We start from the raw sequence: 24,840 nt of genomic DNA on the forward strand, positions 1-24,840 counted from the left end.
AGGGGGATAACTCGTGTCCAGTGCTTACTTGGAAAGGGGGTATGTGCTGTTCACAGCCTGCCTTATCAGAGGAGGAGGAGCCAAGCCGGACTGTGTAGCCCCAGATAATTCCTTTTTTTCCACGAGACTGTCCTTGGGCCTCAACTCCCAAGCTCATCAGGCTCTCAAGAGCCCCTTTATGCTTCTTCATCTGCCCTTTATGGTCAATTTTGGTACTTATAATAGTTAAAATAATTTATTCACTCAAAGTCATTCTTAACATAATATTGCTGTCACTGTATACAGTGTTCTCTTGGTTCTGCTCATTTCACTCTTCATTATTTTGTGCAAGTCTCTCCATGTTTTTCCAAGATCATTGAGCTCAACACTTCTTCTAGCACAGTGGTATTCCATCACAATCATAGACCACAACTTCTTCAGCCGTTCTCCAATTGATGGGCATCCCTGAAATTTCCACTTCTGTGCCACCACAAAGAGAGCTGCTGTACACATTTTAGAACATGTATAGAATAAATTTACACATCTATCTAGCTATTTTCTCTAATGGTGTCCATCTCTAGAGAGGCAAGGGGGGAAGAAGAACAAAAAGAAAAAAATAAATTTACATGAGACTTGTTGTATATTTAAAAAGAATAGCAAGTTATACATAGTAGATTTGCAGTTTCATGTGCAATAATCTGTTTAATTATACTGTGTTATGAAAATGTTTGTTTTATTCCATGAATTAAAAATAAAATAAATTTTAAAAAGGAATAAGTTCTATTGGCAAGACCACCTCAAGCCATGCTCTCAGGGTATATTTCAGGGTAATTGGTGTACACAAGATTATACGGTACTGCCTGAGAAGTCTGGAATTCATTTTGTCATCATAAGCAGGCAGGACAGGAAAGCTTCTGGCAGGTAGCGTTTCATCTCGAGTTTTCTGGCCAGAGAGGAACCAAAAAGGGCTAGAAATTTGGGAAAAGTCTGGGGAAAGGAAATTGAGGCAAGCTGTGAAAATATAAACTCTTGTGAATGTTAGAATTCTTGCTGAGCATTTTTTCAGGTTTACATACTAGATAGTAATTCAAGAGAACTCCTTAGTAAAGGAAGCAGTTAGGTATTTTTGTTCTGAGTGGGGCAAAAATCTACTGGGAGCTGAGTAGGAAGCAAGGTAAGATGAGCAAGGAAATGTGTTTTTTTCTAGGCAGATTCTTGCTGTCAGGTTTTCAGGTAAGCAATTAGGTCAGAGTAAATTAAGTGGCATCAGTGAGGCAAATGGCAGAAGCAAGCAAAGAAAGGAACATTTACAGCTGAACTTTGATTTCTGAGCACTCAGACTCTGTATGTTCTACTCAGCGATATGTTGTTAGATAATACACAGGCGGCACTGGAGATTTGGACTCCAGCCTCTAACAGGTTCACTCTTAATCTGGTCAGACAGGAAAGACAGCTTCAAAGGGGTTAATAATAAATTTTATTCTAGTCTAGTTTTCTCTAACACAGTATTGCTGGTAACAGAAGCACTACAAACTCCTACAGCATTTCCTAATCACTCTTCTCACAAGGGCTAGCGAGAAGGCGGGCAACTACCCCTATGTCTCGATGCAGTCAGTCGAGACAGGCACAGCTTGTGCATCCCCCAAATCCCATCACGCCTCAATGGGAGCCGGCTGAAGCAAACACAGATTCCTCCCAACCTTGATGGGAGCTGAATGCATCCCAGCTTGTGCATTCAACCATAAAGGTTCCCCAGCTCACTGACTAAAGCCCACTTGTTTTATAGGGCATCAGACAAAGAAGGTATATTGCCAACAATAGCCTCACAAGTACATATCGCCCCATCCCTGTATCTCATGGCCCAGTCGCAATGGATATTTACAATTTCAACACACACGTTTTTATTATTTATCATTATATAATTCTGCGCATGTGTGGTAGAGATGTTTTGAACCATGAGCTTGGGGACTCACGTCTAATACCTGGGAAACAGAGATTGTTATGGCCATGGATCCTGGGAAACTAAACCCTTAGAAAAAATAGGAAAAATCCACTTTACATACACTAAAATACACCTTACACTAAAATTCATCTTACTAGCATATGTATTTAAAGATTAAAAGGGTAATTTTAAAATATATATATATATATATATATATATCTGTTTTTTATTGTGTCCAAAATTAAGAGGCAGAGAGGGAAGGGATTTTTTCCGACTTCTTTCATGAAGTAAAATGCTGCTATTTTTTCTCCTTTGGGTGTACAGCAAGCTGTTTCTCCTTTAGCTCTGAGCACTTAAGGTCTCAGATGAAGCAGCTCATAAACAGTATAGCTGTGTGAAACCAGCCATAGCCTAAAAGTGCTGATGAGGGAAATTCCACTTTGATTCTTAGAGAGAACAGCATCTCAATTCAAGATTAACTAATTGGCCACCTAAAGCCAGTTGGAAGAAGGGATTTTTTTGGTCACTCCAAAATTAGGAATTGAATTAGGAATTGTTTCTAGGTCAACTTAAGAATTCTTACATTTTGTTCATCAATCCCTGCCTGAGATACAAAAGTATTTCCACAATGAATGCCCAAGGTAGCATGAAATGACCCTAGAGCAGATTAAGGGAATTGCTAGTTGCTATACAGATCAGTAGAGAGACCATTGTACAGGCTAAGTTTGGGACTATATCTAAAAACAAAACATGAAAAATATTTAAATTGGAAAATAATTTTCAATACTAAGAGTTTATTAATTCAGGCTTAATTGGGTTCTAAACCTAAAATTTATAGATTATGTTTAATTAAATCTAGGGAACTATATTTGCCAGCTTAATATAACTGACATCAGACGTAAGATTTTTTGTCTCTTAGGACACTTTGAACAAGGTTTTTCTATCTTAACCTCACATGCAATCATTTTAGAATTTTGGCAATCTATGTTTAATTTTACATATATGCCTATTTGTATGTAACTGTAGCTGTCTCTAAGGTAAGAGAGAGGAAAGGAAAAAAGAAAAAAAAAGAAATTTAAATGATAATTTTATTATGTTTAAGAGGAATAGCAATTTACACGTAACAGATTTGCAGTTTCATGTGCAATTATCTTTTTTAATATGTTATGTTAAGGAAATGCTTCTATTCTTTGATAAATTAAAAATAAAATAAATTTTTAAAATGAATAAAATGTATATTATCATTATAAAAGCTCTTTGTATAATTGATGTTGATTAAAAATATGTGAGAGAAATACAGCTCTCTTGACTCATTAACTTTCTCCAGATTCTGAAAAGTGAAGAGCAGCAGGAAAGGAAAGAAAGTAAGCATGATTGTTAATTAGGGAAAACTGTTTTGTAGGCAACATAACATATCTCTATTGTTAAGTGGGCAGTCAAGGATTTTGTAAGCTGTTAAAAAGTTTGGGAGAATCTAGAACCATGATTCTGGGCTTCAACAGGCCTCCTAACAGGTTCTCTTTTTGGAATTGCTAAAAAAACAAACAAACATAAAAAACTTTAATATTTTTAAGGGATTTGTCCCACAAACTACTTGCAATACTGGGAATAGGCAGTGCAGTTTTCCGTCTCCTTTTGGGAGAGTGGTCGAGGTTTGGGGCTCCTGGATTTCATGAAAGCACTTGGGTTGCAGCTAATCAAGCAGCAGGTTGAAGCACCTAGGTTGAAATTAACTCTATAGCTTGGGAAGATTTAGCAATAGAAGGTGCACCCTGGGATATGGTAGAAATGTAAAGGAAAATAAGATTTGGAAAGAGAAATAAAGGCTGGAGGAAAAATATGAAAGGTAGATAAGAAGGCTTGGGAACAAGAAAAAGAGGTACAGGGCAGTAGCAAGGCCTTATCCTCCAAACCTCTCTTGTCCCTGGACAGTTATTCTGGGCACCCAATGTGCCAGCTTCAAATGGGCAAATTTGACTTTGTTAGACAATGAGAAACAAAATTATGTGGATTGATTTGAAAGCCAATACAGACAGCTGTATAGGGTTAGGACAAATGTGATAAGCAATGTATTACTAAGTGTGATAATTAAAATCTCTTATATGCTGTCACTTTTAAAATCTTTGGCAGTATATTAGCTGGAAATAGTGAAACCCATAATATGAAATGTTTGGAGTAAATAGCTCCTATGTAAAATATAACACTAAATCAATGAAATTATAAATTGAGGTTCTAAATGATACCTTTTGGAAAATAGATCCAGATGTATTTGAAGTTATACTGGTCCCATTTTAAATGAAATTTTTGATTATGATTGGTAGTGGTGGTAGTACTAGTAGTTGTAGTTGTAGTAATAGTAGTAGTAGTAGTAGTAGTAGTAGTAGTAGTAGTAGATGACTATAAGGATCAGGAAACTTGTTAGCTGTGTGATATTCAGCCAAATTATATCAGTAGTGTGACTTGTAGTGTGTTAAAAAAAAAAGTGCCTAACATTAATTTGATAATTCATCATGTTAGAAAAATTGTTAGAAAAGTTTACTCTTCTTTAATCCCTTTGGGGTACAGATTTAAATGTTAAAAGACTGGTGTAAATGTGTTATAAAAAACTTTTGAGAAAAAACGAGTGATGGTTTTCTGTGAAGTTGACATATCAAGGAACCCTTTAAAGTGTCCTCATCTGTAAAAGGTAAAGTCCAAAAAATGTCCTAAAATCCTAGACCTCCTGACAGTTTAAAACAACATTGAATGTTTGCTTTTGTGGCAGTTTGGCAACTGAGTTAGGATTTCAATATTTTAAGATTTTATCTTTTCATCCTTTCATGATCTAGCCTCATGCTTAGGTTAAAGTAGAGTGATTTGATTTTTGTTAAGGATGAGAAGGTGCAAAGGAAAACATTCCCATTGCTATAAAAAATCAGTTGTTAATAATTGACCATACTGTCTTAATAATGAGTTTTCGCTTTGGTTTCCAAGTAAAGTTAGATAAGCAACTTGTTAGTCATGTCCATCCACCTTTCAGGATAATCTGTAGGAAGCCCATAACAAAAATCTAACACTATGTAAGTATTGGATATGGTAAAAAAAAAAAAAAAAAGATGCTGGCTATTGTGATCTGTGACTATTGTATAGGAACTAAAATGTTTCCTTATATTGTTCAAATCAAAAAAATTTTAAACGAACTTCTATGAAAACTCAAAGGTTTCCACCTGGGGAAACTGGCCATGCCCTGCCAGCATTCGATCAACTACCTTTGGTCTTTTTTGTTTTGTTTGTTTTTGCCTGGGCCAGAACCGGGCATTCAATTAGAACCTTATAATAGTTGAGCCAGCACACTTAAAGCTAACCTAATGATAACAGGTATGAATTCTAATTGTAAAACTTTCTAAGTACATGTCTATATTGGGAAACTTTATGTGGTCATTTGTGATATGCAGCTTGAAATTCCCAGGGCATGGGAATTGGAAGCTGAGGACTTAGGACAGCTCCTCATCGGAAATCCTCAAAGACAGGAAAAAGAGGCAGGGGATTAAGAACTGATCCTTTGCATTGAGGATATAGGGGGAAAGGCTATAGGGAGCTGTGAATTGTCACCATGTGTCTTTAAAAAAAAATCAGTTTATGGATAATAAGAGGCTCTCTCTTTTGAAGTGTTAACAATAGATGACCCTTGGATAAATTGAGATTTAAATGTTGTAAATCTTGATTTGATTTGGTTCAAAATCTGTCTTGAAGGAAATCAGAATGGGTTCTGAGTGTGTTCTCCTATCAGAATAATTATGGTAAATGAGAACCTAATCTAAGCTACATTGGCTAATTGGCATTAAGAAATTTATTAGCTGTGTGACCTCAAGGAAGTTACCTTATGTCTGTTTCCTTTGGTTTACTACTCTCTAAGGGGATAAGCACAGGATCCCCTCCCAGGATTGTTGTGCGGACCACATGATTGTAAGCGTTCAATAAAGTGTCTGATATAGGGCAGGGGCTATATAAACTTTAGCTGCTGTTATTATTCCTTTAATTAGATGTAATTGTTTTTTATTTGACAACTCTATGTGGTGTTTCAGAAGTGATCAGTATACAGTACCAATGGTGATGAGATGAATGACTTTCTGTGCAACGAAGTTTGGGAACATGTCAACTGAATTGAGGTCACCTGATTGATAATGATTTTTCTTCCAAGTTTCCAATATATATTGTTATGGTATAGTGATGTTTCTAAATTTTCTTATTGTCAAATTTGGCAGACTATTATATGAGATGCTGTTAGAAAAGCAACTTCTCTTATAATCTATATGTTGTTAGATCATGAATTATACTATTAAAAGAAGCTAAAAGAAAAAAAATGTTTATAGCAGCTCTTTTTGTGGTGCCTAAGAACTGGAAATGGAAGTGATGCCCATCAATTGAGGAATGGCTAAACAAGGTGTAGCATTTGGTTCTGATTGAATATTGTCATGCTGTAAGAAATGACAAGAAGAATGATTTGAGAAAAACCTAGAAAAACTTACATGAATTGATGCAAAGTGAAGTGAACAGAACCAGGAGAACATCGTACACAGTAAGAGCAATGTTGTTTGATGAAGAATTGTAGATCATGTAGCTGTTCTCTGCAATACAATGTTCCAAGACAATCCCACAGGACTAATGATGAAGCAATGGTGCCCCATAGATAGACACATGAGTCATTGGTACAGATAAGATAACTGACCTGATGAGAGCTGATGCATTTGCCTAGAGAAAGTGTGTAAAGGGAGGACTGGAGACACCAACTGAGAGTCTTGGGTAATACCCATGGTCAGGGAGTATGATAAACATGGAGACTTAATACACATCACTCCTGTTCAACTAGGTGGTGGCAGAGAGCACAAAGCCTGAAGGCAGGAGGGCCTCATCCAGTGTAAACCTGTCTTCAAAAACCTATCAGATGTGCGACTGTGGGCAAATCACTTCAGTGCCATCTACCTCAGGTTCCCCAAGTGTAAACTAAGGATAACTATTCTATCTCATAAAGTTATTATGAGGGTCAAATGAGATACTATGTGCAAAATGTTTAATCATTTAAAGAGGGAAGGCACTAGAAACATGAAGAGTTGCAGAAGGCTTCCTGTAGAAGGTGGGATTTTTAATTGGGACTTAAAGGAAACCAGGGAAGTCAGTAATCAGAGGAGAGAAGGGAAAGTAGTTCAGGCACAGAGTCCAACCTTGAGAAGATGTCTGGAGCCCACTGATGGAGGGTCTTTCTCATGGAACTAGCAGGGAACCAGTGTCACTAGATCAAAGAGTACATGGGCAAGAAATAACATGTAAGAAGATTGGAGAGGTAGGAGGGGCTAGGGTTATGAATTTTGTACTTGATCCTGGAGGCAATAGGGAGACATGGAAGTTTACTGAGTAGGGGGTAATATGGTCAGACCTGCACTTTAGGAAGATAATAGTAGCTAAAATTTGTATAATGATTGCTATGTGCTCGGCAAGGTGCTAAGCATTTTATTGTTACTTCATTTCATCTTCACAACAACCTGAGATGTAGGTGCTTTTATCATCTCCATCTTACAGATTAGGAAACTGAGGGAAATAGAAAATAAGTCACTCACCCAGGGATCACACAGCTAGTGTCTGAGCCAGTTTTGAACCTGGGCTTTTCTGACCTCAAGCCTAGAGTTTTATCCATTATTACACCTGTCTGCTCTATATAAAAACTGAGTAAAGGACAGACTGAATTTGGGAAAGACTCACAGCTAACATTCACATGGTACTTTAAGGTTTACAAAGTGCTTTGCAAGTGATCTCATCTGATCTTCACAAGAACCTCAGGAGGTAGGTGCTAATATTATCCTTATTTGACAGATGAGGAAACTGAGGCAGATAAATGATTTTTTTTCCAGGGACTCTGTATCTGAGGCAAAATATAAACTCACATTGTCTTGAATTCATTCCTAGCACTTAATCTACTCTGCCATCTCATTACTGACCAACCAGCAAGCTATTCCAATCACCTCACTTATTAATATGAGGGGATGTGTGCCTGTGCCAAGATAACAATGCCAGAGGAGAGAAAAGGGGACACATAAGAGATGTTATAAAGATAAAATTGACAGGCTTTGGGTAGAGATTGGTTATGGGAGTGAGAGTGTATGAGCAGTTAAGGAAGACGCCTAGGTAGACAACATAGGAGTCTTGGATGGTGGCACCCTCAGTGGTAACAAGGAAATTTAGAAAACAGGAAAGAATTTTGGGGGGAAACATAATGGGTGCCATTGTGGATAGGTTTAATCTAAGATATTTGGGTGTCATTCACTTTGAGATCTCCGTCAGGCATTTGGAGATATGGGACTAGAAATCAAGAGAGAGGCCAGGTCATGATAAATAGATTTGAGAATCAGCAGCTTAGAGATGATCACTGAATCCATGGGATCCAAGGAGATCAAGAAGTGAAATAGTTTATGGAGAAAAGAAAGAGGACTCAAGACAGGAATGGCTGCCTGTCCCTGGGCAAGTCACTTAAATATTCGGTGTCCCTGATGGCTCTGTATGGTTAGGATCTGCAGATCAGGTCCTAGACTGCTCTTACATACAGAGAGTTACCTACAGCAAGGAAACTACAGATCTAGTCCCAAAAATGTACAACCATGTGACAGGTTCTCTAGGGGCTTATGCTTAGAAATGTAGATGTTAATTCTGTATCCCCACCCCCAGCTTAGTCCCAAATCCATTAAGAAGCAGTCAGGACATTCCCTGGACTTGTATGCACACATTACTGAGTGGCAGTAGAAAAACTCAATTGAATATTGGTATGAGAACAAGAGAATAATAGTGAGTGTGATTGGGTAGATGTTGAGTGTGGATAGCAGGAGTGCTTTAAACCTATTTTGTGGGCAGAGGATGGGTGAGTCTGGACCTTGATCCTGGGGGATTGGCTTGTTTACCCCTAGAGTGAACTTTGACTTAGAATATGTGGAGAGGGCAGATAATTAAGGTGGGGCAAGCATGGAGTTCCCAATGAGATTATGTGTTTATTGAGGACAATGAGGAAAGAGCCCTGAGAGATGGGGCCTATCTGAATGGTACAATTCTGAGTCTATATTTCAATGGGAAAATCTAAGTGAAATGATGGAGGTCAGGATGAGTGGGCATGCACTCACAACACCATCCACACTATTACCAAGTGCAGTTACCTGGGTATAAGCTTTGGTTGGTAAATTCTCAACTTTGTCCATTATTCCTGGGTTTTTGGTCTATTTCATTGCCAAAGACTTTTAGAGAGTTACTTTCAGGTTCTGGAACCCAGAGGGCTCTCAAAGGCCACATAGTGGGCAGCTAAGATTTTGTTGTACATCCTTCATTGCTTTATGTATTTTGCAAGTTAGTTTTCTGCTCCTGGTGATCACAAATCCTAGATTTATAGAATGATCGATCATTGACCTGGACGATGCCTTGGAAATAGTTATTCCAAGTCCCTCACCTTATAGATGAAGATATGGGGGCAAAAGAGGTTAATTTACTTGGTGTGTGTCAATGGGCAAGTCACATACCCCAAATCATAAAATGAAAGCTGCTTCAGTGTCCTTATAAACAATAATCAATTAGAGAAGTTTAAATTTAGAACTAAAGGCTACTGAGAAGCCATGTATTCAGACTTCTTCATTTTATAGATAGGGAAGCTGAGGAAAACAGGGGAAAGTGATTTGCCCAGGGTCACACAGCTAATAAGTGTCTGAGGCCAGATTTAAACTCATGAAGATGAATGTTCCTGATTCCAGGCCTGGCACACGGTCCACTGTGCCACATGGGTTATACAGGTATTAAATGTTACAGGCAAAATTTGAAAGAAAATTGGGGTGTAAATATAACTTCAAAATTTGCGATGTAATTTTTCTGCGAATTAGTTTCCTCATTTGTAGAAAGAGGTAGTTAGATTTTCTAAGATATCTTCTAGTTCTAAATCTGATCCTCTAAGCACATTTGCAAATAACTTCATTTCTAGGAACAAATTTGCCTTTGCAAGAATGTGATAATTTATAGCTGGAGGAAAAGAGAGTTTCGCAGAAAAGTAAGAAAGTAATGCATTCTGAATGAAAAAAAATATATATTTCAAGAGAGTCTGTGTCCTATGTCAGCACTCTTTCTAATTCCTTTGTGGAAGACAAGGAATGCTTCTGTGCAAGAACATCCACAGTTCATCACTGGCTGTTTTAATAGCCTGATGCGCCCTAGAGACTTTCTGCCGAGGTAGGATAATTACAGAAGAGACAGACACTCAAGTGGAAAACAGCCACTGTTTCCCAAAGAGGTTGTTCATTTTTTCAGAAAACAAACAAACAGAAAAACACAATAGCCTTGCTGTTGTTTCCTGCTGCCTTAGACTGTAGTCTATTCACATTAAAGTCTTCCAAACTCCTGAATGTGAAGATGGATTGTAGTGGGGAGAGATTGGAAGCAGGCAGACCATCCAGCAGGCTAGTGCAATAATCCAGGTGTGGTATGATAAGGACATAAACCAGGGTGGTAGCAGGGTCAGAAGAGAGAAGAGGGCACATTTGAGAGATGTTGCAAAGGTGGAGACAACAATCTATGGCACCATATTGGATGTAGAGAGTGAGAAATGGAGAGGAATCCAGGATGGCTCTTAGGTGATGAGGCTTGATAGTAAGAGGGAAATTAAGAGGTGGAGTAATGTTTAAGGAGACAGATAATGCGTTCAGGTTAAGATGTCTACTGCACATCCAGTTTGAGATTTCTAAAAGGTGATTGGAGATGCAAGATGGTAGGCCAGTAGACAGACTGGGGCAGGATAGGCATATTTGGGAATTGTCAGCTGAGGGATGGTAATTAAATCCATGGGATCAGATGAGTGCATCAAGTGAAGTAGTATAGAGGGAGACAAGAACAGGGCCCAAGACAGAATCTTGAGGGACACCCATGGTTAGAGGACACGATTTGGAGGAGAATTCAACAAAAGAGATAGGAGAGTGGTCAGAAAAATTGGAAGAAATCCAGAAGATGTATATATTCTAAAAACCTAGACAGAGGAGACTATCAAGGAAGAGAGAGTGATCCACAGAATCAAAGGCTCAAGAGAAGTCAATGAGAATAAGATTAAGAAAAGGCCATTGGAGTTGGCAACTAGGAGATCATAAGTAACTTGGTGAGAACAGTTTAGGGAGAAAGATAAGATTCGAAGCTGGATTATAAGGGGTTAAGAAGAGAGTGAGAGGAGGCAAAGTGGAAGCTCCTATTGAAGACAGCCTTTTGGAGAGTTTAGTTACAAAGGGCAGAAGAGATATGGGATGATAGTGGGATAGAATGATCATGAAAGTTATTTGAGGATGGTGGATATATGGCATGCCAGTAGGCAGAGAGGAAGAGAGAGGAAAGAGAGAGACAGAGAGAGAGAGAGACAGAGAGAGAGAGAGAGAGAGAGAGAGAGAGAGAGAGAGAGAGAGAGAGAGGGAGGGAGAGAGAGAGAGAGAGAGAGAGAGAGAGAGAGAGAGAGAGAGAGACAAAGATTGAAAATAAGTGAGATAATGGGGGCAATCTTCTGCAGGAGAAGGGATGGAATAGGGCCACTTGAACTAGTAGAGGGTTCAGCCTTGGTAAGGAGTAAGGCCACTTCATCCTGTAGGACAGGGGCAAGTGCATAGTTTCCTTATCTGTAAAATGGGAATTCTAATAGCACCTACCTCATCAATGGTTGTGAGGACAAAATGAGATCATATATGTTAAGAGCTTTGTCAACATTAAAGCACCATATAAATGTTATCCATTGATAAATGCTTGTGGACCTATTGACAGATGGATTGATGAAGTCAAAGTAGTCACAAAATAACAAAATCTCCCAGCTGAAAAAAACCTCAGGGCCATGTAGGTAGCCATACCTAAGTCTGAATACCATCTTCTATACAAAGCTTTACCCAATCCTTAGTTCTAGTGCCTTCCCTCTGCTAATGATGTCCCATTTATCCTATTGATAGCTTGCTATATATACCTGCATACACATATGTACGTATGTATGTGTATATGTATGTACACATATGTACTTGTAAATATGTATAGGTGTATGTGTACGTGCATATATATGTACGTGTATATACATACATGTATATGTACATGTGTGTATGTGTATAATCTGCATGTTTTCTCCCCTACTAGGCTGTAAGCTCTTTGAGGGCAGGGATTGTCCTTTGCCTCTTTTTGTTTCCCCAGTACTTAGCACGGTTCTTGGCACATAGTAGGAATGTTTACTAATTGATTGAAGAATCCCAGTAGAGCACTCCTCTGGAATGGTGATCATATCTCTACTTGAAGAACTCAAATGAGAAGGAACCCATCACTCTTAGAAGTATGCAGTGAATAGACATTTATGAAGTGCCTACTATGTGCCAGGTACCATAAATACAGATACCAAGAAAGACTCAAAATCTAATGGAAGAAGAAAGCCCATTTAAAAAAAAAGCTGAAAGACAGGAGTGTGGTCAAACAAAGGGTGGGAGTCAAAGATGAAGTCCTCAGTCAGATGGGAAAGGATAAGGTGGTGGTCCTGGGCCCCCTTTTAAATGGAGAATCTAGGAGGAGTTCCTTGACATCCACCCTCTACCTTCTCCAATCAGAGGGAGGGAGGTTCCCCAGGGCAGGGTTACTGAGCAGTTGTGAGTTTCAGAGAAGCAATCCTTTTCACTTTTGGATGTCTCTGGTTGTTAATTTAGGTACCCCCTTGCATCAAGCTTAAATATCCCACTATTTCTAATTCTGCCCTTTGGCACCAACCAGAACAAAGTTAATCTCTCTTCCACTTGGCAACCCTTCGAAGAACTGAAGTGAGCTCCATGTCCAACCCTCTACCTCTAAATACACACACTCTCCTACAGGCTGTGTCCCCAAGTTTTTCAAATATTCCTCCTATAGCATGTTCCCAAGGTTTCTTTTTATCTGGAGGTAAGGTGATGCAGTGGAAAGACCACGCGGTTTGGAGTCAGAAGTTCTGGATTATAATATAAGTCTCCTTTACGTCCTCTATAAATTATCAGTGTCCTTTCTAAAATCGTGGTTCCCAGAACTGAAGACAAGCCCCAGAAGAGGTCGGAACAGGATAAAGGGTGATCCAGCATCACCTCCCTGGCCCAGGATGCTGGACATCTCTAAATATACCCTAGTGAAGCCACAGCCTTCTTGGCTGTCATAGTTGTTGAGTTTTTGTTCTTAAGTGCAAGATGTAATATGCATTTGAACTACATTTAATTTTAAATTAAATTCCTCAAAAATATTTACCATCTCATATATACATATATATATTTTCCTCTCTCTGTGTCTCTGTCTCTCTCTCTGTCTCTCTGTCATACATATACAAATATATATACATGTGTGTATGCATTAATGTATGTATATGTATAAATGTGTGCATATATACGCATGTGTGTATGTGTATATATGTAAATGTTCATATATAAAAACATTTATATATAAATTTATATTAGTGTATTTATGTATATATAAGTGTATAGATAAATGTATATGTGTGTGTATATGTATATACGTATATGTGGATATGTGTGTGTGTGTGCATGTGTGTGTGTGTGTGTGTGCGGAAAGAGCCTTCTGAGAAGCAGGATGTAATCACAGCAGAGATCCAGCTGGGCTGAGGAACACTTAGAGACTTAAGTTTTAAAAAATAACCTGTTTAATATTTCCAATACATTTGTCACTTGAAGGAGGCACGATGAAGTAACAGAACAATTTTCAGTCAGAAGACCTAGGTTTGAATCCCATCCCTACAAATGACTACCTACTTCACCTTGGCAGCTGCCACCCTTGCACTTAGGGTCAGAAGACCTGAATCCAGATCTTGCCTCAGACACTTAGTAGCTATGAAACCCTAGGTAACTCTTTTATCCTCTCTCAGCCTCAGTTTCTCCAGCTGTAAAATGGGCATAATAATCACATTTATTTTGAAGGATTGTTGTAAGCAACAAATGAGAGAACATATGGAATGTTCCTCATAAACCTTAACATCCTACAGAATGTTAGGATAATGGTGATTGATGATGGTCCCCACTATCAAGTCCCATCTCCTCTGGGCCTCAGTTTCCTCATCTGTAAAATGAGAACATTGGACTAGATGGCCTCAGAGATCCCCCCAGTTCCAGATCTGTTACTCTATTATCCCATCATCTCTAAGATTTCTTCTAGATAAATATTCTATTATTAACAAATAAACTGCGGGTCCCTGATTGGCCTTTTGTCCAAAAGGTTATCTCCCTACCCTTTCCTCTTGTTTACACAATGCCAGAGGAGAGGGGACACAGCCTTTCATTCCATTGTGAGAGAGCATAGCTTTGAAGTGGAAAGGGAACTCAGAGGTCACCAATGCAGGTGTGTCAACCTGAATGCTTGGAAAGCCACATACTGGCATTATTTATGTTGTGTGGTATCTTTATTTTATTAAACATTTCTAAATGACATTTTAGTTTGCCCCAGCCCTACTCAGGAGTAAAGAGCTATAGTGCTTCAAGAAGAGGTCTTGTATTTGACACCTCTGATAATCCAACCTCTTTTTTTACTTATGAGGAAATAGAAGCCCAGGGAAGCAAAAATGGAAGAGCTGAAATTTCAGGGGAAGGCCCTCTGACTCCAGATCAGTCTCCTACCCACTGCTCCATGAAGACCATTGGAAGGGAAAACACAAGGATTACCATTCACCCCTGTCTCTTGGCCCCAACCTCACAGACTGAGGTAGGTTTGAAAAGTAGTAACAAGCCCTTAGAAGGGCCTGACTATCAGAAAATGTTGTTTCCACTTTCTTTGTGCCCTGAACCCCTTCGGCAGTATGCTGAAGCCTGTGGATCCTTTCTCAGAATAATAAATGTATAAAATAACCTGCAGAGGATGACAGATGAAATTCCAGTTATATTGAAATATGATGGAATTTTATTCCAATCACTCTAATTATTCCTATTTATCCCAATTAGATTGGAAATTTATTCCAGTTATCCCAATTTTTTTCTCATTACATTGGAATTTTACCTTAATTGTATTATAATTTCATTCCAATTTAATCCAATTATATGGGAATTTTATTCCAATTGTTCAATTATATTGAAATATTATTTTAGTTTATTCCAGTTATGTTAAAATTATACTTATCCAACTTTATTCCAAATCTATTGGAATTTTTTTCTAATTATTCCAATAATGTTGAAAATATTTTCTCCCATTCAAGTCCACAGACCCATTGAAATCTATCCATATACTCCTTGGGGAAGGAGGTCGAAGACTCCAGATTTAGAGCCCCTCTCTGTTAGTTCTCAAGGCCATCAGGAGGCAGTTTATAGTAGGGAGAAGAGTGCTGACTTGAAGCCAGCAGACTATGGATCCAGTGAAGACTCTGAAGCTTACACAGAGGTGTGGCACCTTGTCAGTTTCCTGGCCTCCCTGGACCTCAGCTTACTGCTCTCCTAAACAAGGGGATGATGTGAGTCTCTTCCTGCCTCACAGATCTGGCCCTGTGATTTGGGCCCCACTGTGTGGGTCTGGTGGTGGGTGGAGCCTTCGTAGTTCACTCAGGCCACGTTGTCTCTCTGGTTCCCAGCAGAAAAAATCCAATAGTGTTTTCAGTGGGGAGGGGATGGTGGTGGGGTGTGTTTACTCCCAGGAGGCAGACCCTGGTAGAGGGCAGAGGGCAGAGGGCTGGAGCACAGAGGGGAGGCTGGCATTCCCTGGAGCTCTCACTGCCTAGCCTATAAAGCCAGCACAGGCAGCAGCTCCAAGGGGACAAACAGAGCTTGAGCTTTGTCTCTCATGTGAGCACCATTCGGAGCTTGGCTTTTCTGGCCTTGGTGCCAGAGCTGGGGAAAGATGCAGCTCTCTCTGGGAAGCGTTTTCCTTTCCCTTTGGGAAAAAGCCCCCCTGGAGACCCTCCTTCTCCTCTCTGCCTTCCTCCTGATCCTGGCACAGTATCTGCAGAGGATGCGGCATCTCAACTACCCTCCTGGCCCTCCTGGGCTGCCTGTATTGGGTAACTTCTTACAGGTGGACTTTAAAAACCCCCAAATTTCCATGCAAAAGGTAAGGAGTGAGATGAGAGGGTGAGAATCCATTGGGTGTAAGGGGGTCTTGGGAACTGGGACTTTGGGAAATGTGCTGGATTGGGCAGCCACAAGCCTAGCCATCTGTCCCTGCTCTGGCCCTACTGGGAAGCAGCCTCTAACAATGAAAAAGACATCTGGTTTGGAGTTTAGAGGGCCTGGGTTCACGTTCCCTTCTAACCTGTGGGATCTGGAGAAAGTCATATACTCCTCAGTCTTGGGCTATGTCATTGCTGACATTGCACATGGTCCAGATTGGATGGCCCCTTTGGACTCATTTTCTATGATTCAGAACCAATGAGATCATGATTGTAAAGTACTCTGCACAGTGACTGGCACACAGTAAGCAGTATATAAGTGTCAGCTATTTATTGTTATTATAAAATATCTATAAAGGGATAGCTGAGCTCCCTGAGAGACTGTCTTTTGTATCTTCAGCGCTCAACACCTGGCACATAAGCACTTAATAAATGTCCATTAATAGACTAGCTGGTAGAAATTGCACAGGCAGCCTCTGAGGTCCCTTCAAATTCTAGAATCAGAGGTACTCAACTGGGGCCACTGAATTTTAGTTAAAATCATTTTCTCATCACTGCATTTTAACGTACTTTGATTCCTTTATAGTCCTGTGTATTTTATTTTATGCATCTAAAAACTTTCTTCCCAAAAGGCACCCATGGGATTCAACAGACTAACAAAGGGATGATGACGACAACCACCACCACCACCACCACCACTACCACACACAAACACACACACACACACACACACACACACACACACACACACACACAAATACACACTGGAAATGTTACATGGTCCATTACTCTGATTGTAACAGTTTGGAAAAGCCACATCAGGTCTCTGATGTTCACTGGCCTTATCAGTCAATTTTCGGTGATAATATCATACTGCCAACATCCCAACAGAGTTACTTTAAATTAAGTTCGCCAAACACTAAGAATGATGGTTTTTTGCCTATTATATCACGTTGCTGTCTCATAGTAGGCACAGTTTACTCAACCTCTGTATAAGGACTATTTCAATTGTTGTTTTTTTCTGTCCTGGACCCCGCTGGCAGCCATTTTGGTGAAATCAATGGACACTCCCTCAGAATCATGGTTTTAAATGCAAAGAAATAGGATTATAAAGGACACTCATTGTAATGAAATGTAGTTATGGAAATACAAAGAAAAGAAAACCAAATTGTCAAGACCCAGATTTTTTTCAGAACAAGTGTACATGTGAATTTGGCTGTTGTATCTTAGTGTGAGACTTTAAATTTGTGCCTTTTGAATTTCACCTTTTTGCCCATTGAAATTTTTTGATTGACCTCATCTACAGTTACCCTTCTCAACTAAGTGTTGACAGCAAATCAGATAAGTACCCTATCTGTGCCTTTATTTAAGTCATTGATAAAATGTTAGAGAGCAGAGGGACAAGCACAGAGGCAGGAGAAATCCACTGGAGACCTCCTACCTGTGGCATTCAAAGGTCAAGTGCCCTACTGAGAGTCAAACAGCTGGAATGGTTCAGGGGTGGGACTTGAACTCAGGTCTTTATGATGCTGACGCTGGGTCTCTACTCACTATCTCATGCTGCCACCCAAGTGAGATTGAGATAGTCCTTGCACATTTGTAGAGAACATTGCATACATTATCCCATTGGATCCTCAGTACATCTCTTTGAGATAGCTACTACATATGCAGAAACTAAATATTGGCAAAGTTCAGTGACAGGTTCCAGGAAGGGGTCAAAGGTAGGATCTGAACTCGGATCTTAATAGATTTCAAGTCTTAAGCCCATGTCATATCCCATCCCTCACCTCATTTTTTTTTCTTTTTGAAGTCTAAATATCCCTGGCTCCTGAAAATACTCATCATATGGTATTAACTTGTGGTCCTTTGCTCTCTGAGGTCTTTGAAGCAGGAGACCAGCATTCTCAGTCCCTAGCAAACTGTAATGGCTTCAGAGAAGAGTGTGGTGACAGACTCTAAGAGTGTCTGTGACCTGAGGAGAAGCCTTGCTAAGTTCAGAGAAGCTCAAAGACCATCTGCTGAGTTTTGAAAGGGCTTTGATGGGTGTCCATGCAGGAAAGACCGAAGCAATTAATAACCAATTAACAATAATTTCAAAAGTACCTGCTAGGTGCCAGGTACTATGCTAGGTGCTGGATATTGAGAAAACAAAAATAAAACTGGCCCTGCCCTCTGGGAGATTACATTCTACCCATTCCAATGAACTTACCAATGGTTCAAGTATTGACCTCTAAGTCTTTCCCACATATTAAACTCTCAGTTGTTCTTTGTCATATATTCCTAACCCAGCATGCTGCCCTGAGCAGCCACTTCAGAGCCTGGAATATATTTGCTCCTCCCTTGAATCTTTTAGAATTCCCAGTTTCCATCAAATCTAAGCTTCAAGGAGCCATCTCCTACAGGAAGTCATCCTGATTCCTTCCAGGTGCTAGCGTCTGATGAATTCACTTAAAATTTCCTATGTATATATTTTGTATTTACTTACATATGCACAGATCATTTCCTTCCAAAATCAGTTCCTTGAGGTAAAGAATTGTTTGGTATTTGTGACTGTCAGCATGGCTCCTAGCACAGGACTTGGGATGTAGTTGGATGATTCAGTGTTGGGGTGAGCTGAATTGAACTCAGGGGAATTGGATCAGGTTGAATTGCGTGGACTCCATTAGAATTGATGTTTAACATTGCTAGCATGTCATCTGATGACAGTATAGACTAAAATATCCTGAAAGGCAATGGAAATTTGCAATTCAAACTAACTCTTTTTCAGCTTGCCAAGAAATATGGAAATATTTTCTGCACCCATGGGGGCAACCTTACCTTTATGATGATAACTGGATTGCCGCTGATCAAGGAGGTCCTGATCAACCAAGACCAGGTGTTTATCGATCGTCCCCAATTTCCTATCCACTTATATGTCTTTAAAACACTTGGTGAGTTCTATGAATTATGATAAATACTTTTCATTTCCAGGATTCTTTGAAAAATATCTTTTACTCCTGTACTTCATCACTCCTGAAGGCCTCAACCTATTATAGTAGTCTCGTGGCCAGAAGAAATATGACAGAAAAAATACCTTTTGAAGTTTTCTTCCTTCATATCTGAGAGTAGGGGGAGAGGAATAGGATTGAAGGGGAGGCCAGAGAAGGTAACAAAGATGGTGAAGTTCAAATTCATCCCAGAGGAGCATCGGTTGAGGGAACTTGATGTGTTTAACTCAGTTGGGGGGTGAAGAGAGGCATGACGACTCTCTTCAGGTATTTGAAGGCCTGTTAGTAGAAGAGACATTAACTTGTCCTCCTTGGTCCCAGAACCAGTAGCAAAGGGTGAGAGTTAAAGAGGGGTATGATTTGGCTTGATGTTGGAAAAAACTTCCTAATGAGTGGAAATGTCCAAAACTGAAATGGTTTTCCTTCAGAGGTGGTAGTTACCCCTCATTAGAGGTCTTCAAGCTAAAGCTGTTCAGCATGTTTTGCTGGTGTTATTATCTGGGTACAAGTTGGACTGGAAGACCTCAGGGATCTCTTCTAGCTCTCAACCTCTACGGGTTTATGTTTGTGCTATTAGGCCCTTTGACACACATGATGGTGCAGGTGCCAGTAGAGCCACCTGCATTTGGAGGAATTCAGTGAAATCAAAGCCCCAGGTCAAAGTCTTTTTTTGTTTGTTTCTTTGGTTTTGCTTTAAATTTTTAAAATTTATTTTATTTTTAATTTGTGAAATCAAACACACATTTCTATAACACAGTACAATAAAAAGAGGATTGTGTCTTTCTCCATATGGACTTTATAGTTAATTTAGGTATTTATAGGAAACAAAATAACTTATTTACTCAAAGTCATTCTTAAAATAATATTGCTCTTACTGTATACTTTTCTTGGTTCTGCTCATTTCACTCTTCATTATTTCTTGCAAGTCCTTCCATGGTTTTGCAATATCATTGAGCTCATCATTCCGTATAGCATAGTAATATTCCATCACAATCATGTACTACAACTTCTTCAGCTCATTGATGGGTTTTCCTGCAATTTCCAATTCTTTGCCACCACAAACAGAACATATAAGTTCTTTTCCTTTTCCCATAATCATCTTTCAAAATAGACCTAGCAGTGGTATTACTGGGTCAAAGGATATACATAGTTCAGTAAGTCTTTGGGCATAATTACACATGGCTCTCAAATATCGTTGGATCGGTTCACAAATCCACTAATGATGAGTTAGTGTCTCAGTTTTTTCCACATTCCCTCCAACAATGGTCATCCTCCCCTTCAATAATTTTAGCCAATATGGTAGGTGTATAATGATATCTCAAGGTTGTTTTAATCTGCATTTCTCAGTCAATAATGATTTACAGAATTTTTTCCTATGACTATAACTTGTTTTGATTTCTTCATTGAAAAACTATCTGTTCACATCCTTTGACCATTTATTCATTGGGGAATGATTAATATTCTTTTAGATTTTACAAAGTTGTTTCTACATTTTAGATATGAGACCTTTATCTGTTCAATGTCTATAATTTTTTGTCCCAATTTTTTGCTTTCCTTTTTTATCTTGGCTACGTTTGTTTTACTTTTGCTAAACTCTTTAATTTAGTGTAATCAAAATTGTCCATTTTGATCTAACTTTGCTCTTTATCTCTTGTTTATTCATAAATTGTTTACCTATCCCTAAGTCTGATAAGTAATAGCTTTCATGTTCTATCTTGAAAAATCTCTGTTTATACCTAGATCATGTATCCATTTTGACCTTATCTTGGTAAATTGCTTGAGATATTATTAACGATTATTAATATTAACAAATACCATCTTCACATTCAAATAACATCATATGATTTCATATTCACATGCCAAGAGTGAATATGCTAAAATTGATGGCAATGTGGAGTTACTGAGTTATTGCATTGAGTTCACATGAATCTTGCAAAGCGCATCAACCTTTGCATCACAAATGAAGAAGATCATAATGAAGATGATATTTGTTAATATTCCAATTAAATAAAATGTTGTTGAAAACTTCAATTATTTCATTTCTGGAAAACATGCATTTTTGCCTACATGTCTAGACTTTAGGAACACCCTATAGCTCATCCCCATTCCAGACAATGCTTGCTGATGGTTTTAAATAAATACTTTTTTATCAATTTAAGGAAAAATCCATCTATACCAATACATCAAATATTTTAATAGAAATGAGTGTTGTACTTTATCAAGAATATTATCTGCATCTGTTGATATAATCATATGATTTTTTTTATTTTTATTATTCACATAATTCCTTATGTTAAACCATTCCTGCATTGATGTGTTCTTTTAGTTAGAATTTTATTTAGGATTTTTGCATCCATATTCATCAATGAAATGGGTCCATAATTTCTTTTTTCTGTTTTTACTCTTTCTGGTTTAGGTATCAGTCTCATATTTGTATACAGAGAAGCAGGGTGATGTGAGTACATGGGAACAAAGATGAAGAAAGGATCATGGATTAGAGATACCTATTCCATTATTGAGAGGAGAGGGGGAGTATTAATGCTACAAGGACTTAAGGAATGAAGGCATGGAACTAAAACCCATGAAAGAACATCTTCTAAAAATAGGAGGCTTAGACATTTGCCCTAAGTTTGGCTTGGGAGTGGAGGAGAGAAGACAAAGGCTTGGAAAAGACACTGAAAAAACTTTGATAGGGAGTCATTAAGGGTGGAGTAGAAGGATTGGCTAGGCATAGTAAGCGCACAATTGGCATTAGGTACAGTCACACTGGATCCTTTCAGTTAGGACATTCTAGGGTCTGTGATTCTTTACCACATCATTGATGGCCCCTCAGCCAATCCTTTTCTGTCACATATCATGTTTGTGTCCACACACATTAGCCAAACAAGCTTAGGCACTATTTCCCAAACCCATCTCCCCAACCTGAGCGGAATCACAGAATCACAGATTTACAGCTTAGAGGCCATCCAGTCCAAACCCTCACCCCCAGTTTACAGATGAGGTCACTGAAACTGAAAGCTTATGAATATCAGAGTCACAATTTAAACCTGGGTCATCTTAACTCCAAGACCAAAGTTCTAGCTTATGAACCATGCCTGTACTCCACGCTATGCCCTTCATTTGGAATATTCTCCTTTCTCCCTCTTAGCCTAGTGAAATTGTTTAAGAACCAATTCACATACTTAACTTCTTCATGAAGCTTTTCCTTGACAATAATAGATTCTCCTGTGTCTGATATCAAGGAATTTTGTACAAATCTTGAACTTATTTATTAATTCATAATAATGATCCATACTAGTGCTTAGCACAGTGCCCAATACATAATAATAAAGGTTGGTTGACTGACATTTATGCATTTATGGAGGAGTTTCTGACTTACCATCCCAACAAGATGGAAATTTAAATTCAATTAGAGCTCAGTCTAACATGGCCTATATCTCTATCATCACTTAATGCAAGACGTAGCACACCTTCATTCCCTAAAAACAGTTTGGTGAATGAATGAGTGAAAGAACTCAGGGTGCATACTTTGACATTTGAGAGAATCATGGGATCTCAGAGGCATAAGGAACCTTACTAGCTGCCCAAGACTGCCTGGATCTGAATTGGAATCCCGTCTAAACATTCCAAACAAATGGTAACCCAGACTCTACTTGAAGATCTCTATGAAAGGGGAACCCAACATCTTTCAAAGAAGCCCATGACACTCTAGGGCAATTCTAACTGGTCAGAACTTTGTCCTTCCCTCCAGCTTCAGTTCTCCTCATTATGTCTTTCACTGATTGTTCCTACTTTTGCCCTTTGGACCAAGCAGAAGAAGCGAATCTCTCTTCCACATGACAACATCAATATGTTTCTGCTGACTTTCTGCTAGCTCCTCTTCTCTATTTTTATCTTAACAGTAAATTATGAATTGCTGCAGGTTATTTGGGTGAACATATCTATCAGAGGGTATGATATAAAATCTCCAACCACTGTGAGTTCCCATGGTTCTCTTGGCCCAGACACATCTTTCTGCTTCTTTCCTTTTTTGTTTGTCAAGAGTATCACCGTTTTTAGCATCTTTTCACTCTTGTTATTTGATCTTTTCTAATATGGCAGTGAAACAGGACTCTCATGACATGAGAAAACCAACCATTCACAAACCAGGTCAACAAGGAGACATTCTGCCTTTGAGTCAGGAAGGTGAAGACATCTCAGTCTGGGGCCCCCACCCCCCCCCAGGCATGGGCTGCCTAAAGGACTGTGGTGACTATGTCACTCCAAAAGGCCTTCCGTGTCTAAAAGTAGGGGCTTTGTGGGATGTACATAAGAAGCCAGTCTTAGAGTAGAAAGCATACTCTTATGAGAGAGCAAGAAGAAATAGAATTATCACAGACTCTAGAGACTCAGGGTCTCAGTTTGAATCTCATCTCTGCCATGTTTTACTTGTGTGACCTTGGGTTAGTCCCTTACCTGGTGTGGGCCTCAGTTCTCAAGTTCTTCATAGCAAGACACTTCTTGGGAAAGGAGTATCTCAAGGTCCATCTTCTACCCCCCATTTTTGGGTAGAGATAAATGGGGTTGACTGTTTAATATTACACTGTTAGCAAGGTGCAGGGGCCTTATCAGTTCCAGATAACAGCAATCAAAGAGGGGACAATGAGCCTTGTTGTGGTGTATCCAGCACACATGGGTCAAGGGCATTACTGTCCTGCCTGGACCATGACACTGATAAAGTCAACAAAGGTCACATGAGATGACTTAGAGCAATGAAAGTAGATCTGGCCATCCAAATGAGGATTTGGGCTCCTCCCCCACCCATAGCTGTCTTCTCCAAAGCAGGAACTCAGCCAGCAGCCACTAATCTCTGACTGAGGAAAGCAGAAGCTCATATTTATGTACACCAAGATACATGGTCTAATTATAGACCCTCAGAACCTCTGAGCCTTGACATCTCCCTTTGTCTTTAGGATTTCTAGGTATTTCCATATGCCCTACAGTCAAACATTAAGTGCTTTCTCCCCAATTGTGTGTGAGTTCCTTGGGAGCAAGAACTAGAGCCCTTACTATTTGTATGCCCAGTGCAGTGTTTGGCACATAGTAGGTGTTTTTTTTAAAGTGCCTGTTCAATTAAATTCCATTGCTGATAGAAGGAATAATCACATCAGTAAAATTACAGATCTTTTGAAATATTTATATAAAATGTTTTATTATTATTTAGGCTTAGTAATGTCTAGTGGCCAAGAGTGGAGACAGCAAAGAAGATTTGCCCTAATGACACTAAGAAACTTTGGTTTGGGAAAGAAGACCCTGGAAGACCGGATCCGGGAGGAGGCCAGGTATCTCACTGAGGCTATAAGGGAAGAAAAAGGTGAGCTCTGGTCAGGCCCTGATATTTTCAATTGCTTCTGATTGTCCTCTTGCCAAAGGATCATTAAAAAGAATCTGTAACTGTGGATGGGAGGATCAGGAAAAGAGACGATATCCGTGGACAAGAGATAGACAAAATGCCCCTGCCTCCAACTCCTGGGAAGGTCTATAAAGACCCCACATTGTCCTCTGGGTGTATATGAGGCAGTAAGAAAAGAAAGGAGCCCTTGATGGTTCATCCTCTTGAATGTCATTATCATTATTTTCTGCCATCAACACATAGACCCTACATGTGTCAGTTCTTCAAGTGCCACACATGGAGTCCTGCCTTGGCTGTTCGCTCCAGGAACTCCCTACACACATGCATGTACACAGGCCTCTGCCTCTATTCTCTCCTGCTGACTTCTCCAACTCTTTTTTCTTCCTAATCATCCTTCTTCTTATCTACTTACTGAATCACCTAT

General features: G+C 39.2%; 1 protein-coding gene across 1 annotated transcript in view; it reads left to right on the top strand.

The window, feature by feature from the left end:
• Window positions 1-15,612: 15,612 nt before the first annotated feature.
• Window positions 15,613-24,840, top strand: part of LOC118846143 (cytochrome P450 2J2-like) — a 34,728-nt gene continuing 25,500 nt past the window's right edge. Inside the window, exons 1-3 of the mRNA XM_036754383.1 lie at window positions 15,613-15,979; window positions 18,805-18,967; window positions 24,228-24,377. Coding sequence (XP_036610278.1) covers window positions 15,770-15,979; window positions 18,805-18,967; window positions 24,228-24,377 — 523 coding nt within the window. The 5' untranslated portion in view covers window positions 15,613-15,769. The remainder of the gene's footprint in view (window positions 15,980-18,804; window positions 18,968-24,227; window positions 24,378-24,840) is intronic.

The sequence above is a fragment of the Trichosurus vulpecula genome, chromosome 4 (assembly GCF_011100635.1).
Source record: "Trichosurus vulpecula isolate mTriVul1 chromosome 4, mTriVul1.pri, whole genome shotgun sequence".
Lineage (NCBI taxonomy): Eukaryota > Metazoa > Chordata > Mammalia > Diprotodontia > Phalangeridae > Trichosurus > Trichosurus vulpecula.